The sequence below is a fragment of the Dermacentor variabilis genome, chromosome 4 (genome assembly GCF_050947875.1).
Source record: "Dermacentor variabilis isolate Ectoservices chromosome 4, ASM5094787v1, whole genome shotgun sequence".
Lineage (NCBI taxonomy): Eukaryota > Metazoa > Arthropoda > Arachnida > Ixodida > Ixodidae > Dermacentor > Dermacentor variabilis.
In genome coordinates, this window is record NC_134571.1 from 51,136,903 (window position 1) to 51,153,303 (window position 16,401).

General features: G+C 43.3%; 2 protein-coding genes across 7 annotated transcripts in view; one reads left to right on the forward strand and one right to left on the reverse strand.

Annotated features, from left to right (window-relative positions):
* LOC142579118 (venom peptide isomerase heavy chain-like) overlaps positions 1 to 11,252 on the reverse strand; it is a 31,372-nt gene extending 20,120 nt beyond the window's left edge. For 2 of the 6 annotated variants that reach the window (XM_075689002.1, XM_075689003.1), the window contains exon 1: positions 11,139 to 11,252. The gene's annotated coding sequence lies outside the window, so the exon portion shown is untranslated. Of the gene's footprint in view, positions 1 to 902; positions 1,029 to 11,138 lie in introns of those variants that run through there. The other 4 variants (XM_075688999.1, XM_075689004.1, XM_075689005.1 and 1 more) reach the window with 4 other exon arrangements.
* Positions 11,253 to 11,273: 21 nt separating this feature from the next.
* The window catches only part of LOC142578198 (flavin-containing monooxygenase 5-like), a 62,685-nt gene continuing 57,557 nt past the window's right edge, over positions 11,274 to 16,401 (forward strand). Inside the window, exon 1 of the mRNA XM_075687600.1 lies at positions 11,274 to 11,359. Within this exon, the coding sequence (XP_075543715.1) occupies positions 11,356 to 11,359 (4 nt within the window). The 5' untranslated portion in view covers positions 11,274 to 11,355. The remainder of the gene's footprint in view (positions 11,360 to 16,401) is intronic.

Below are 16,401 nucleotides of genomic sequence, written 5' to 3' on the forward strand. Positions count from 1 at the left end.
TTACCTACCCAACGAACGCACAGCGAAGTGCACAGAATTTGGGGACCCCTGCAAACAAAAAGTACTTATGGTATAGAAAAAAAAGGAAAAAAAAAGAAAATGAAAAGAAAATAAAGTAATAACATTTTCTTCCGGAAGTGTGTAGGCAGTGTCTCACGGAGGTATCATCAGGTAATATGCAGTCAAGCAGCATGTAAAGACATTTGTTCAAGAAGTGCCCAGAGAACAAAATTTTGTACCTTCGTTACGCTTGTTCATTTAGTATGTCTGAGTTTGGAAGCTGGGTTAAGGTATAACAGGTAATCATACCTCATCCCCTAATCAATAGCGCACAGTATAATAAACGGTCTTATTGGCTGATATATGATAAATTTACGGATTATATGGATGATTTTTTCATATTTTACAGATGTAAAAGTGGAAAACGGTAAAACGCGTCGCTTTTTCGGGGAAAAGGCTAGTTATTAGTCTCAACTTATGCTTCTAACCGATTCACGCGCACTTTTTGAATATGCCAAGTCTAAAATGCTCGCTTCGCACGAGTTCATTAATGCAGATGCACTGAATCCACTGGTTCCACACGCCAAGACGCAGAGGCAGTTTATGTTGCTTGCAGAAAGATGCAACGCAAGAGGGTTACGACAGAGATCATTAGGACTAATTATATATGTCAAGTTCTCACTAAATTTAGAAAGACGAAGCTACCGACTCGCGTTCTTTTATTCTTCTCAATAAATATCCCCCCTCTTTCTTCCTTAAACCTTTCAACGACAACACAGCAGTTAAGTTTACGTGGAAACCCTAACCTAACATGTGCGCAGGTTATAGTTAACTCGGGCAAGATATAGTCAAGGTATAGAGATGCTACACGACGTTGTGGTCCCCATCGTCGGAACACATACCTTACGTCCAGGTGCTTCACCAAGGCGAGCGTTGGAGGTACTGTGAGCTTTCTTTAGCTGCGCTGACGCTCAATGCAAATGTGCTTCGCTCAGCTTTATGCACATAGTAGTTCAACCGAGACGCTTAAAAGTCTGCTGTGATTGGACGCGGTTGAGCGAAGGAAGCGCCCCTCTGAGCATCCAGTGCTTGCGTGGTGACTAGCAACATCCTGAGAGTCAGAGACCTTGTTGCATTTGTACGTGCAAGACACCAGCAATACATTGTTGCCCCCCCTCTCTCTCTCTCTCTCTCTCTCTCTCTCTCTCTCTCTCTCTCTCTCTCTCTCTCTCTCTCTCACTTTTTATTAAATGCTTGAAAGCAGAATTTGCCGCATGTAGAACGTGCTGGCCCCACACTGCCATTTCGCGCTTTTGAGAAAGGACACCTAAACCGTTGCCAATGGGTCGTGCAGGAAAAAGAAAGCCATGTAGCAGACTTGTGTAACCTTACAGAATCAGAACCCGATTTTCAGCGAAGCTGTGTGTGTGTGTCTTTTTTTTTTTTGTACAGTTGCAATAAGAATTTCGGTTGCTCGTAATCAAATCACATACTTCAATATGTTGCCCGTATATGACTGGTCCGTTGGAAACCTTAGCTGCATATACGGGGTGTTTTATTTTATCGTTAACGGAATATTTAAAAATCACTCTGCACACGTAGCGCAAATCTACTAAATGAGCTAGATTACTCTCCAAGGCAGATATCATTTACACAGAAAGTGAAAGCGAATATTTGGCTAATTAACAAATGTTGCTAATAAATTTTTAAGCTACCTTAAGCCACATATTGCAATTTACGAATTCTAGCCGGTGACCTTTAAAGTCAGATCCACTTGGAATGAATTCTGAGGACTACATCAGTTTCGAGATATGCGTTTCCAAAGTTTGCGACAAAATGCATTGCTGTTCCAATAAACTTTGAGCGTCAATGCATAAAAGCGTGTTTTGCCATAAAAGTGTGTGGAATACCAGTGCATTCTTACGCCAAGTTTGACAAAATGCATTGGTGTTCCAATACCTTTTGAGCTTCAATGCATAACAAGGTGGCCTGCCTCGAAATTGCGTGTGACAACAGTGCCAAGTTTGACTGTGCTTAACTGAGAACTGGTGGTAGTTTCAAAATTCAGTCTAACAGGAAGTCTCTGCTGAAACCATTGCCTTCAACTCGTGTATTGAAATATGTGTGCTAAAGTAATTCGTTGGAAAGTTGATTAGTAAAGTTTGTTAATTAGTCAGTTACGCGTATTGATTTCTGGTGTAAGCAGTGTGTACCTTTGTGAGTATTCCATCTCAATAAGTAGACTTGTGCTGAATGCCTGAGGAAATTTTTTCAGAATTCTGTTAACGTTAAAGTAGAACGCCTGTTACATAACGCTTTCGAGCACTTGACAAATTTTTACAAAGCCAGTAATATTCATCCATATGCATTTCACTTTCTCAGAACATTGGCCCTATGGGCCAATGTTCTGAGAAAGAACATTGAACATTTTGCGTTCGCAAAACATAGCTGCAACGCTCCGTATTTCTTACATACGTAATTTGCTGCTAATGCCGCAATTAGTCAACAAATCTTTAACCTCTCGTAACCATTACTTACAACCTGCCTCTGATTTAAAAAAACAAAGAACAATATAAACAAGGATCGAGGACAGCAGGGAAACCTACTACGGACCTTGTATAATACATTAAAAAAGAGAAACAAAACACACACACGAGGATTCTATAACTACTCCCAACGCTTCTATTTAGGATAGGAATGCCAATGTGTTGCTACAAAATGCACTACCCATGACTCCTGTTTCCACAAAATATAAACTTGCTGCAACGTAAAGCTATCTCCCTACATTAGTAGAAATTAAACAGCTGTATGAAACTCTCGATCACTTGATGCAGAATCTTTCTGCTAGAGCTGCCGTTCATCGGCATGCATTTAACTTCGCACGGATATTTGCAGTGGCATTCCCGCCATTTTCGTAAAATTTGATTTTTCCCAGGGCAACAAGCTATAGATCCTGCGCCGCTCGTAAGGCACACTCATAATGCTCCAGAGCGCTTCCATATGTAATGTATCGCAAAGGCCACAATTAACCCACATACTTCAAATTTAGCCTGCGCATCACCTTATCCTTACATTCACCAAGCGTAAACAATGTGCCTTGTTTATTTCACCAAAGGTACTGTGATAAAGCTGCATATAACGCATAGAGGAAACCGAAAAAAAAATCTCGGTGCGCAGTTTAATGCGCGTAGATCAAACACTATCTTTGAAAAAAAACATCATAATCAAGTGTTTAAAGCGTCATACCACCGTTATCCGCAGTATTTCGCGGAGTCCTTAAACAACATTACAAGGCATCAACGCTCCTAAGCAGTTGCATATATATACGTACTTTATTGTAAAGGCCGAAAATAACCACCTGTGAACTTTGCCAACGTATTGCTCAGCCCATACCCCTTATTTTCGCTAACTGTAAACAAAGTGTGTTGTTTAGTTCATCGAGGACACCGGAGAAACCAACTGCGAACGCATAACGAAGCATAAAAATAGGAATAAAGTGGCAGTTCAGTATTAGTTGCAACACTTCAAAGCCAGAAATCTGAAAGTTGCGGAACACATTAAAGTTGTATTTCCCTTATGTTCATTGAACATAAGGGGAATACAACTTCTCTCGGGACATTGGGAAGTTACGCTTCCCAATGTCCCGAGAGAAATCTGCATTACGCAAACGTTATACAAAGATGAAATGAGGGCCATATTAAGTGCAATGTTTCTTGAAAGTTTAGCTCTTCTGGCTCAATGCTTCGTAATGCGTTCGCAGTTAGTTTCTCCGGTGTCCTCGATGAACTAAACAACACACTTTGTTTACAGTTAGCGAAAATAAGGGGCATGGGCTGAGCAATACGTTGGCAAAGTTCACAGGTGGTTATTTTCGGCCTTTACAATAAAGTACGTATATATATGCAACTGCTTAGGAGCGTTGATGCCTTGTAATGTTGTTTAAGGACTCCGCGAAATACTGCGGATAACGGTGGTATGACGCTTTAAATACTTGATTATGATGTTTTTTTTCAAAGATAGTGTTTGATCTACGCGCATTAAACTGCGCACCGAGATTTGCCATAGACGTCCCCTAATTCTCGCTGAATGTGATCTTGGTGGCATCTGTAGTTATGCCAGAGTTTCTGTTCAACATCTCGCACAGCTCGTAAAAGAAAAACAAAAAAGACTGAATTTTATTTACTTAGAAGCGCCTAAATACGCTATTAGTGATGTACAGTACGAAACTGCCCCCAACACTTTGAATTGCGCCTGCGCACAACCAACAACGTGTTCTTAAATTTTTTAAATATGAAGTTTGCTTAACGTAGAGTTCCCTCGGGACACTGAGAAACATAGCGTGAAATGATCATATAACGCTTTCGAACATTTGCTAAAGGACACTTTTACAAAGGCTGCATTCAATCCACATGCATTGAACTTCGCGCACAAATTTACCATAAGGTTCTCCTCATGTTCGCTAAATACGATTATTGTGGCATTAGTAGTTACGCCAGTAAAGCGTACTCAAGTCTGTTTCACTTTTAAAACACACTGATAGCGCTCCGAAGCATTTGCACACGTAATTTATTTCAAAGGGAGCAAATGACCCACATACTTAAAAACTGTTTTGCACATTACCCATAATGTTTCCCGTACTTTCGACAAATATAAACAAGATGCCTATTCTAGCCCGTCGAATACATTGGACAAACGAACTACAAATCCCTTATGACACATGAAAATACAAAAAAAAGTTTCAAGAAGGTTCATTATTTTCAGCTTTTCCAGTTAAGCCGGTAACGTGAAAGTGTTTTCACACACTAAATTCATCATTCGCCTTACTTTCGTCAAACTTGAAGTTGGTGTCCTGAAATTTCTTCTGTAATGTTCAGTTGCCGAAACTGATCAAGTCTAACCCCCGTAAATTCTGGTCTTTCATATCTCCTGGCTCTTCTTCCACATCTTTTAAAATGAACAACAGTGTTGTTAACGATCCATTAGAGATTTTAGAAGCGTTTAATACATGTTTTAGTCAGTATTCGCCTAGGATGATTCCAGTCGTTCTACATTTACAACTAACGATTCATATGCAATTGACGATATCAACATTAGCCTACAAGGTGTTCTGAATCTCATGCTAAATTTAGATACTAAAAAACCAGCCGGCCCTGATGGAATTCCGAATTCCTTTTTAGTACGATTCTCGCTGTGGACATCTAAATATCTGTTCATTATATGTCAGAAGTCCCTTAATAGTGGTGTTGTGCCTTCTTCCTGGAAAAGAGATAAAGTACTACCTTTATATAAATCTGATGACAGACAGCTTTTATCTAACTATAGGCCTATTTCTTTAACTGCAACCTCATGTAAAATACTAGAACATATAATCTATAAGCATATAATACTGTTCCTTGAAAATAATAACCTATTGAACAGCTTTTAGCACGGCTTCAGGCGCGGTTTTAGTACTGTAACCCAACTTACGGAGTTCACTCATGACTTTTCCCATTATATCGACTTAGGTAATCAGATTGACATCATTTTCATTGACTTTAGCAAAGCTTTCGACACAGCACTACACTCTAAATTGCTTTTGAAACTCCATAATATTCTAAATAACCCCCATTTAGTGTCTTGGATTACCAGTTTCCTTTCTTTGCGTTCCCAATTCGTATGCTATGATTCTGCGGATTCGTCTGTAGTCGACTTCACCTCAGGAGTCCCACAGGGATCCGTATTTGGCCCTCTACTATTTTTATTCTTTATTAACGACCTTCCAGACCATGTTACTTCAAAGATACGCCTCTATGCAGATGACTGTGTTATGTACAGCCCAGTTGACTCACTCGCTGATCATCAGCGCCTTAAAGATGTCTTTGTTTCATTTTGTGACTGGTGTGCTACTTGGAAAATGAGCATACATTTTGATAAAACTGTTATAATGTCTTTTACTAACAGACACATGCCCGTAAGTTATGATTATATATGCAACGATGTACCACTAGCACGAGTTTTTCAATACAAATATTTAGGCGTCATCTTTAGATCCACCTTGTCTTGGTCTAAACATATAGATTACATTTGTAGTAAAGCGTTAAAAAAACTTCGTTACATCCGCCGGACGTTGTCTGCTGCTCCGAGGGACACTAAATTAGTAGCATACAAAATACTCATTCGCCCAATTTTAGAATATGCTTCCTCCGTATAGAACCGATATAAACAATGCGAAATTAATTGTATTGAGTCGGTCCAGAGGAAGGCTGTTCGTTTTGTTTACCATCGCTTCGACCGAGACTTTTCACCGTCAGCTGCTGCTCTTGCGGAATTAAACCTCCAGTTTCTTTCTAGACGGCGGCACATAGAATCTCTGAAGATTTTCTCTTCTTATAAGAACTCTCTTTGTCACCTATCAGATCCCTCCATTTTGATGCCTGCTTGCCCGACTTCAACTAGAGCCTATCATGCCTCTAATATCAGACCACTCCATCCACGCACTAACACTTTCAAATACAGTTTCTTTCCCCGCATGATTGAACAGTGGAATTTGTTACCTGCCGAAATTCGCTTGTTACCCATTTTTCAATTTTTAAATGCTATTGCTGATGTATAGTTCCTTCACATTTTTATATTTCTATGTTCTTGTTTCTGCATATCATAATTAGTTTTCAGGTCTGGATCGAGTCAGGCGCCAGGTAAGTCGCCTATACTATAATGTTCGAATTTTATTTTCTGCATGGAAAAACTAAAAATTTAAACGTTTCGCACCCTGCCGTATTTGTAAATAGATTTCCCGTCGATCGGCAATGGCGTCTTTGCGACTGTAACGCGAAACGATACTGAGTAGTATCCTCCGCATTAGGGAATACGATGGCAATACGTTTTTTTTCCTTCAGTGCTCAAAACGGCTGGGGAAACGCGATGAGCTATGCGCAACTTAACGTGCTTACGAAAGAAGCAAAGACGTAACTAAAGGTGGCACCATACGTCTTGAGTTAAGGACTGAATCTGTTTTAACGCGACAGCGTTAAGGAGCTCGTGTCGCAGAAAAGCCGGTGTCGTCGGCGTCGGTGTCGGCGTCGGCGGCGTTGGCCGTGAGCGATAAATCCCAGCAGGCACTTCATGAATATTGCGCTAGTATTTTTGCAGATGCATCACCTGACGCGACCTCTATGTTTCACTGAAAGCACGAATTCGCGCACTTCCGCGCCCATGAAGAACGCCTGAGAGGTTTTGTACGGCAGGTTCAATGAAGAGGTGTACGAACATTCTAAATTTCGAATGCAAATTGAGTGGGCTGTTCAACCCCCCCCTCCCCGCCTCTGTTCAGCTGTCTCTGTTTACAGTTCAAATTATCATCTTATTAGTTGACTTTACATCCAGTTGTCAAGGGCATTAGCTGTCCTAACAAACTTTTAAAATAAGCCGCCTTCTTTTTCCCCACGGATTTCACGCAGCGTACCAATTTGTTTACAAATCGGAAGTATTCGGTGTTATATTCGATATATGAAGGCCGTTTTTTACAGCGAATGTGTGTACGGCAAGGATCCTGGGATTTTCTCGCGTCCGTCACATCGACAAAAAACTCAGCGGGCCGATCTCGGCAGCAGTGCGGGGCCAGGAGCAATGGCCCGTAAGGCAGAGGCGTGAAGCGAACGTCTAGCACAGCTTTCGTTTCAATATGAAACACACAAATAGAAACACCCGTCAAACCACATCATTGATGACGAGGCGCACACACTTCCGCGTTGATCTACGTACGTTGCCGTCAATCCCTCACCGTTGGTCGTTGTCGGATACTTTAACGTAGACATCCAAAAACCGGAAACAAAGCAGTGGTTCCCTCACTTAGTGGTAGAGTTTGGCATTGGTTACTTTAACGATCCAATTCAACCAACTACCGTACACAGGCCATGCATTGATTTAACTTTGGCAAAAACATTCTCAAATAAGAACGGGAGAGATCTATGCGCATCATAGTTATATGTAGCAGTAATTTCAAGGTAATAAATGAAGTAAAGGTTTTGTAAAGTGCACTTAAACGTATGCTTGTGCCATATATAACTTTGAAGAGCAATGTGCGTAATGGGCACACATCATGTGATCAGTGTTTGACAAGTTGCCCTACATTAGGCACGACATATCTACAGCTTCGCTGACCAATCACCTTCACAGGAGTGGACTGGCGGATATTTTTTCTTAAACATTCTTATTCGATTCTCTTAAAAAAATTCGCTATTCGAATATCCCTATTTCAAGTCGACGTGGTTCGATTCAACACGGGTGGCATCAAAGGTGAGATTGTATGAGACGAAAATATCAAGAAAATAACAGATAACAATGAAATTTCATAGAATGAAATGAGGGCTATTCGTATAGTAAAATTTCCGAACGGTGTACAAATATTCGCAAGAATGAAGGTTTCTGGCATGGAGACAAATACCAAGTACTACTTCACTTAAAAGAATGCGCAAAGAAAGTTCATGGTGGGAGCTGTATAGTAAACAATGGTGATGCTATATTTATTACATGTCATGCAGGCCTGAAGTGTGGCCAATCTGGCGGCTTGAATATGAGAAACTAGGGACATATGATGTCTTGCGCGTCTATACGATACTGTCATCAAAGGTACCATACACATGACTCGCAAAAGGTTTAACAAGGTAAGAGCATTGTAATACTGCAGGTTATATGCAGCACGCCGTAGCCATTTCATAGGCTCATTCAGTATGCAGTGAGTATGAGCATCGATCGATAACCTCTTCTGCTCAGACTCATTTGGAACAGAGTACGCATTGATCCAGTATTGTTGGCTGAGGCTTAAGAGCGGATATTTAGGGTGTCTGTTATACAGTCACCGCTTGAATTGATTTCTGTGCCAAAAGCCCCTTCAAGAACCGCAATTATGTCGTATTACTCGGTGTTAACGAATATTCAAAGACTTCGAATATCCAATCCCCGAATCGAATAACAGTGTTGGATTCCTATTATGTTCGTGGCCATGCCCTATCAGAAACATGACGCACTGAAGGTGTGGGAAATTCCAATATCCAGTGGGATTATTCGAAATAAAAATTCTCTCTCTCTCTCTCTCTCTCTCTCTATATATATATATATATATATATATATATATATATATATATATATATATATATATATATATATATATATATATATATATAAGAAGTCAACAGTCCTTCGCGTCATTGTTTGTTAACTTCTTATGTTCTGACTAATAAATATAAGAATCGGGCCCCTTGGTTCCCTTTCACCTCGTTCACACACACACACACACACACACACACACACACACACACACAGACGAATATATATATATATATATATATATATATATATATATATATATATATATATATATATATATTTCGTGTTTGTGTGCGTGTGTGAACGAGGAGAAAAGAAACCAAGGGGCCCCATTCCTATATTTATTAGTCAGAACATAAGAAGTCAACAGACAATGACGCGAAGGACTGTTGGCTTCTTTTATATATATATATATATATATATATATATATATATATATATATATATATATATATATATATATACGTGCTTTTTTTCGTACTTTATTTTTCTGCGATATAGTGACCTGTTCGTGAGTCGATGCGTGATATCAGCGGATGTGTCACCGGCAACTTCCTTTATGTGTATGCAGAGAGAACGTATACGTCGAAAGGCCTTATAGCGTCCACCCGGTATAGTTCCCCCGTCCGCTGTCTCGAAAGCGCGCTGCAGACATGATGCTCTCTCTGGCCGGATGCTCCTTCCGTCCTGTTTCATTCGTGTCAATCGCTTCCGCGTTACAGGCGGCGATATGAGATCGGGAGGAAGTACAGCGGACGGGGACGTCGACTGAACGCCGCATGAAGCGCCCATTAATTTGTAGATATACATTGCCGCGTCTCAGAGGCAAGACTTAAAAAGCGCGGCAGAATTGCGCGCCAGTTGCTCGATGTGGCGCGCACTGCGGTAACGACACCGGCAAAGGCAAATGACACTGACGAATGCTAGAAACACGCTTTCTCCTCCCAGGACAAGGGCGTGAAATTTGCGGAGCAAATGGGCTGCACCGTAAGGAGGTAAGAAACAGAACAACACCAACAGCAAAAGGAGTCGGAGGAGAAATCTCGCGTATCATATGGTGAAAGGCTGCAGCGAGGGCGGGTTTCAGAGAGCTGGCGCCATTTCCTCCGTTTTCTAGCCCTCGCACCGCAATGGGCGGCAGCTGCTCTTTTTGCGCGGTGGTCAAGCAAGGCGTCGTGACGCCACTGAGGGGCCCGGGCTACACCTATTGCGACGAAAACTTGTTACTTGCAACGGCAATCTTGTTATTGAAGGATAAAACACGTTTCATGCAGCGCTATATGTTTGCGCTGTGCCTACAGGGCCCTGTAGGAACAAGCTGCATATAACTGCATTGTACGCAACTCTTGGGAAGAAGTAAATACAAATCGACGTTGCCGCCATGTTGCCCTTCCGGTCAATGAACGGCTGCCCACGGTCGGCTACGTTCCGACGACCTTGCAGCATGTTACGGCAACACAGAAATACTGGGCCTTTACGTTAATGTACTGCATAATAATTGGCAACGATAAAGGCGCTGAACGCATAAGTCGATATGTTGTAGGTTTTTAGTGAAGTTGTTACTCCGGAGAAAATGTCAACACTGCTGGTATTTGTGATATGCGACATCACGATGTTGCCTTTAATGGCGGACCGGGCAAGCCTAGCTCCGCGGCCTCACATTTGTCACGATTTTTCTTTCTTTCTTTCCACCGTACTCCAGGAATGGCTGAATGGACTTTATGGCAGATTGCAACGTAGTTGCTTGATTAGCGCTCCGATCAACGGTACGCTAGAACAATAGAAGGAGCACGGCCTCCGCCTACCTTGTAACAACCTCACTTTGGCCGGACCCAGAAATACCTTTAACGACGCATATCTGTAAAACGCGGCGAAGTCGTTTGATCATTAATTGACTACGCCGCAGGCACGCTGCAGCCTTACACATGAGAACGACACGACGGACACGCGGTTCAGATCGAGAGCATCACTGACCGCCGTACGATTCGTCATGCTTCGCGGATCGTGCGACAACAGCGATATGTTGGGGATGGAACCGTTGCCGGTGTACTCACGTGATGGCATGCAGCAGCGGCGCGTATCCCTTGACGGAAAGCGCAGCGCCCCCTAGTCAGCCTCAAAAGCGTCCGCGCTTCTTCCGGTTCGTCTTTCCAGGACAAGGGACGCGGCGCGGCTATGGTATAGCGCGGCAGACCGGACGCTCGCCAAGGTGCCTGCAACATCACTCCCCTTTCTCGCCGCTGTGACTGTCGGCGGCACCAGGCCAAAGAAATGGGTGAGGAGGCAGCGCGCGGGTGGGCACGACCACAGTCAACAGCCTTTCCGGCGGCGTCGGCGCGTGCCGACCTCCAAGTCATCCGCAGCCGTAAACAGAGTCGCGCTCGGCGGCTTCGCGCTCGCAATACGCTCCGATCCTGGAAACCGGCCCCAAAGAGGTTGGCTCTGAACGCGGAGGTTGGTGGCGTTGCTCAAAGCCTTTGTTGCGTCTTGCGAACTATGAGGCTTCCCGGGTTCACTTTGTCGTGGTGCGCGCGGCGCTGCAGTAATCGCGAACGCGGGGGCACACGTTTCGGTCGTTACGCGAGGGCGACGGACGCCCGCTGGCTGGCGCGGTCTTGAACCGTACCCCTCGTGGAGAAAGGGAGAGTCCGGGCGACCGGCAGTGTAAGACCCGCCCCGCCGTAGATGCTTAGCTCCACGCGCCCGCCCCAGCTCAAGAAATCATGTGCACATTTCGAGGCTGGTTCTGCATATGATCAAACCCAAGAACAACGTTGTAACGCAGAAATCGGGTCCTACGATTTCGTTGTAAAACCCCGATAATTACCCATTTTTGCATCCCGAACAATACTTTATCAAAATCGGGCTGAACGCAATCTTTCCCCGAACTTCGGCCTTGGGTAAAGAATAATAATAAACGCAGCTGTTACAAAACTAATTAACACGGTCCAGCTTGTGTGAGCAAGTGGCCCAGATATACGAGTAATATATTCGTATATGAATATGATAAATGCTTCCTTTTCGCTGAACACTCAAGCGAAAACTGGCATACACGTATATGTTTACGCCCTGATGGCCTTGAGTGAACGAAAGCTCGTGACTCATTTAGTAGCCTCGTATACATGAATGTGACAATGGCCCATCGCGTGGCATTTCCCGCACTTCGCATACACGTAAACGGTGGTAATGCGCTAGGAATCGAACCCAGCCCTGACGTTGCTCGGTGTGGCGAGCAGTAGCTGTGTCGTTAGGAGTACGTTTACTCAACCGTATCTTAGGTTCACATGAGGGTGCAGATTCATCTAATTGGCATTCGATTGTTGCAGAGCGTATGGCGGCGCGACGCAGAAAAACAGGATAGCAGCAGACAAGGACGAAAGGCCCGACAGGTCAAGGATGCACAAAGAGATGCTCAATGTGCACGTGATAATATGCGTCCCCCGACAGAGGCCTGTAAAACAACAAAAAGCAGCTCACCTCTTGCGAAGCATGCCCGTATGCACAACTCTACTTTGTTGCTCTGGTAAATAAATTACAGAGAAGAACGTAAAGAAGGGATCGCCAACGCGTCTCTATTTGTTATTTCTGTTTATGGTAGCTTTTAAGTGTAAATCATGCCGTCCAACTAGAATTTGTATAAATTGGTTTGTCACATGATTTGCGTGCTGCTCTATCTGTCATTACATGTTCCTGTGAATGAATGATACGTTTATGTCTAAAAAAGTCGTCTGGGAAAGCTGCCAGCAAATTCGCGAACATTGGGCAGCCAGACTGTAAAAACATTGAATTGTCCCCGGTTTTCCTTTTAAAAGATAAGGCCCAACTCGTACACTTCGAATATATATATATGTATATATAAAACCCGAAAACGAAGAAGCCTACTTTATAATAAAGTGTCACCAGCGCCAAGGGACTAGGCGCATGATGACATAGACCAGGGGCCGAACATTTAACTTCGTGTGATATATTATGTGTGATTCCTACTGGTGGTAAGTTTGTCTTTGCGTCGTCTTTAATTTCACTTTTTCTTGCGGATTCTGTTTCAATTAAAAACCACAGCTCTTTTCTCTTTTCTCATTGGCCTCATTGTCTGTCGGCTTTATGTGGCTGTAACCAATCAAAATCGAGCTCCTGTGTTCCCTTTTTATCGTACATTGTAGTGCAAGGAATTACATGACTACGTGAAGATGGCGAAAAAATATACTTTTTTTTGTATTATGTCGCCTTTCGCTTATTTATGCCACATGCCTACCTGCTTTTCTAGTGTCCAATCCTTTGTTGCACCTCAACCCTTGGATTTGACACGCGTGCTTTGTAATTCGGCAGAGCAAAATTTTATCTGCAGACGATTTCGCGGTAAACAAAAAAGGCTCGATGCAGGCAGGCAGGAATCAAAAGGTGAATGACGTCATAGGGCCCTTACTGGGCCAACACCACCTGGATAGCACAAAGCCATCTAACTCCGACCTATCACGTCATGTTACGTGGCCGGACTGCCGTATAATCTAATGGGGATGCTCCCGAGTTGTCAACAGTGATTTTGACGTCGCCGCTTTCATCACGCTAGTCTTGTCAATGGAAATTTCGGGCCAGGTAGCGTGACGTCATGGATCGGAGTATACAGGCCTTGTGCTATCTAGGTGGTGCTGACTGGGCTCTCGGCTAGACTTCATTATGAGTGAAACGAATTATTCGTCAGCTCCTGAAATTTTAAGCAAGGCGGGTTCAGATTTGCGGCTACATGTGAGCATGCTCGTCGGAAACGAATTTGTAAATACTCACATCCCACACTGCCTGTCCTTATCAACACTCCCCATAACACTCTTCTCCGCTCCTTCGCTCTTCTTCTTAGAAGAGTGTTAGGCTAGAAAACTTTTATTTATCGTCAACCGCTCTGCTTTACCGCGACAAAACCTTCCTCTCTTTTTTCTTTGTTGGTGACCGACACATCGCTGCCAAACGCATCTTATTGCCACAAGGTACACCTGAGGCAGGCTCCAACTCACTTTTGCGATACCGTGGACCTGAAGCTGCTCTGTTACACGCATTTAAGAATAAAGGGCGCCTCACAAGATCTGGCCATATTGAGCTGACAAGCACAGGTCATACAATGCGCGCTAACGATTGCGTTACCCAAGTATTACATTGCTACACGCCGCGGAAAGGTCTGAAATTTCAAACCGAGCGCCGTTTGTCTTTCTCCTCGCGGCCGCCGCGCTCAAAGCCGGACGGTGACGCAGTCGTGCCCCTGCGCCTACGTAGTCGTGTCCGCAGTGTGACGTCGCTCGTGGTGACACGTGACTTCAAGAATTATTCAAGACAACATCTGTCATCTATGCAATCTGTTGCTTGAATTGACGAATTGAAGTTTAGAGAAATAATAAAACACACAAACGGAATGTCTGCGTGTTTTTTGTTTTACTTCGCACCGAAGCAAGAGAGATGTACTTCAGCTTCGCCTGCTTGTTCCCACGGTCGTGCGGTCGCGTGCGCAGGTACAGAAACTACGCCATTTTCTATCGTGTTCCAGCACGTGATCATGCTCTGCGATCCGCTTGTTTTGCCGCAGTATTCGTGTAGCACTGAATTATACCGCTAGTCATGTGTCCTTGTACACAGCGCGCAAAATCGTGCGCGGCGCGAACGAGACAACAGCTCGCGCACGACGCCGTCGGCGGAAGTGCGTAGCGCCCTAAAAAAAAAGCGAGGAGAAAAAAAATGAAGGCGAGGCCTGTGACGTATGCATCACGCGGTCCTTTGGGAGAACGCAGAGAAGGAATTTCGCTTGCGTAGGCTAGACGTGGCGAGTGGAGAGAGCGTCTTGCTTGGCTGTGGAGCCCGCCTGCTGGAACCATGGGTTCGCGGCACTGAAATATTTTTGTCTCGGCTATTAATGAGCCGATTTGAAAAATTGTTGCCGCAGAACGCTCCCTAGAGGACATGTAATAACTTCCAGCGTATAACCAAAATTTACTATGGGGCCTGGTGAGGGGCCCTTTAAGAATGGGGCGCTCGGGTGCCGGCTCTCTCACTCATTTCATCTTCAAATGTATAATCCTGTTTCACGAGAGCGTTAAAATGCGTGATAACCATATCGCGATGTTTCATAACCTTTTTAATTTCACAAACATGGACTTATAGATGACAAAGTTATAAAAGAAACGTTATAAGAAACAGTGTCACTGCCATCCATCTCTCTAGTCTTAGTCCCGTTTGCCATGTTAAGTCAGGATGCCAACAAGCCTGGCTATAGCAAACATTTCGAGGAAACTTGTTCTACGTGATCAACAGTGTCAGCACAAGGCAAACCACCTCAACCTGTAGTGAATGTTTTGTTCCAGGCTTGCCATGACAAATACGAGTCCTACGTCGGAACGAGAACTTATCTCGGGGGGTCCTGTCTAAAGATATAACGTAGAAATCGTTCCGTTCGGCACACACTGCACCGCATTTGTTGAGGTTGAGATTGGTCTCATGTAGGTAATAAATAAATTTAAAGAAAAAGATCCAAATTCAATGACTGTCTGAAGCAATTTTTTATTTAGACGGTTAATTTTATAAGAAAAATTCTTAAAAATTAAAAAAGCTCAGCTATCAAGTTTACAACTCGGAAACAGCAATAAATAACAATATCACATCTTTCTGTGAACTGCACTTCATAATACGTCTAAAAGGTGCAGTATTGGTGCATGATACACAGCTCTGAAGTATTTGCCGCTGGTTTGTTTTAAGACATTTCCGAAACCCTCGTAAACATTGTAACAATCTCACGTAATCTGCAAATTTATATATAAAATTTGTCCGCATTAGATGCTCCAATAGATGCAGTCTACAGAACTGCGCAGAGTTGCGGATCTGTAAGCTTCGTGCGTCAATTTATTTTAATTACAAGTTTTCGAGAAATTTTGCAAAATATTCTAGCACTTGAATTGAAATTCTGCTTTCTAGAGTCACTAGAATATAACTTTCTCCTTCAAATGCAATATATTTATTTTGGTCAACGCAGCTGTTGTCTGAAAAAAAAAGCTATTTATTCGTTTTACAAGTATCTAAGTATGGAAATCGGAGGTTAGCCCAGGTCTACAGCTTCCTCTCAACGCTGAGGATTCTATTGTCCGATCACTGTTGATCACTTCATGTGTTTATCTTTCTGTGACCTCTTCGTCTTACTCGGATTTTTCTAATTACATGCTGTTTCTGAATCCTTAGCGAGTTCGTCAACGTTGGAGCTGATTCAAGAGAGAAGTTTTGCTCGCGTTCAAGTTGATACCCGATGCCGCACCTGAGCTTTCAGGGCAGCGCTTCTTAACTATGCGG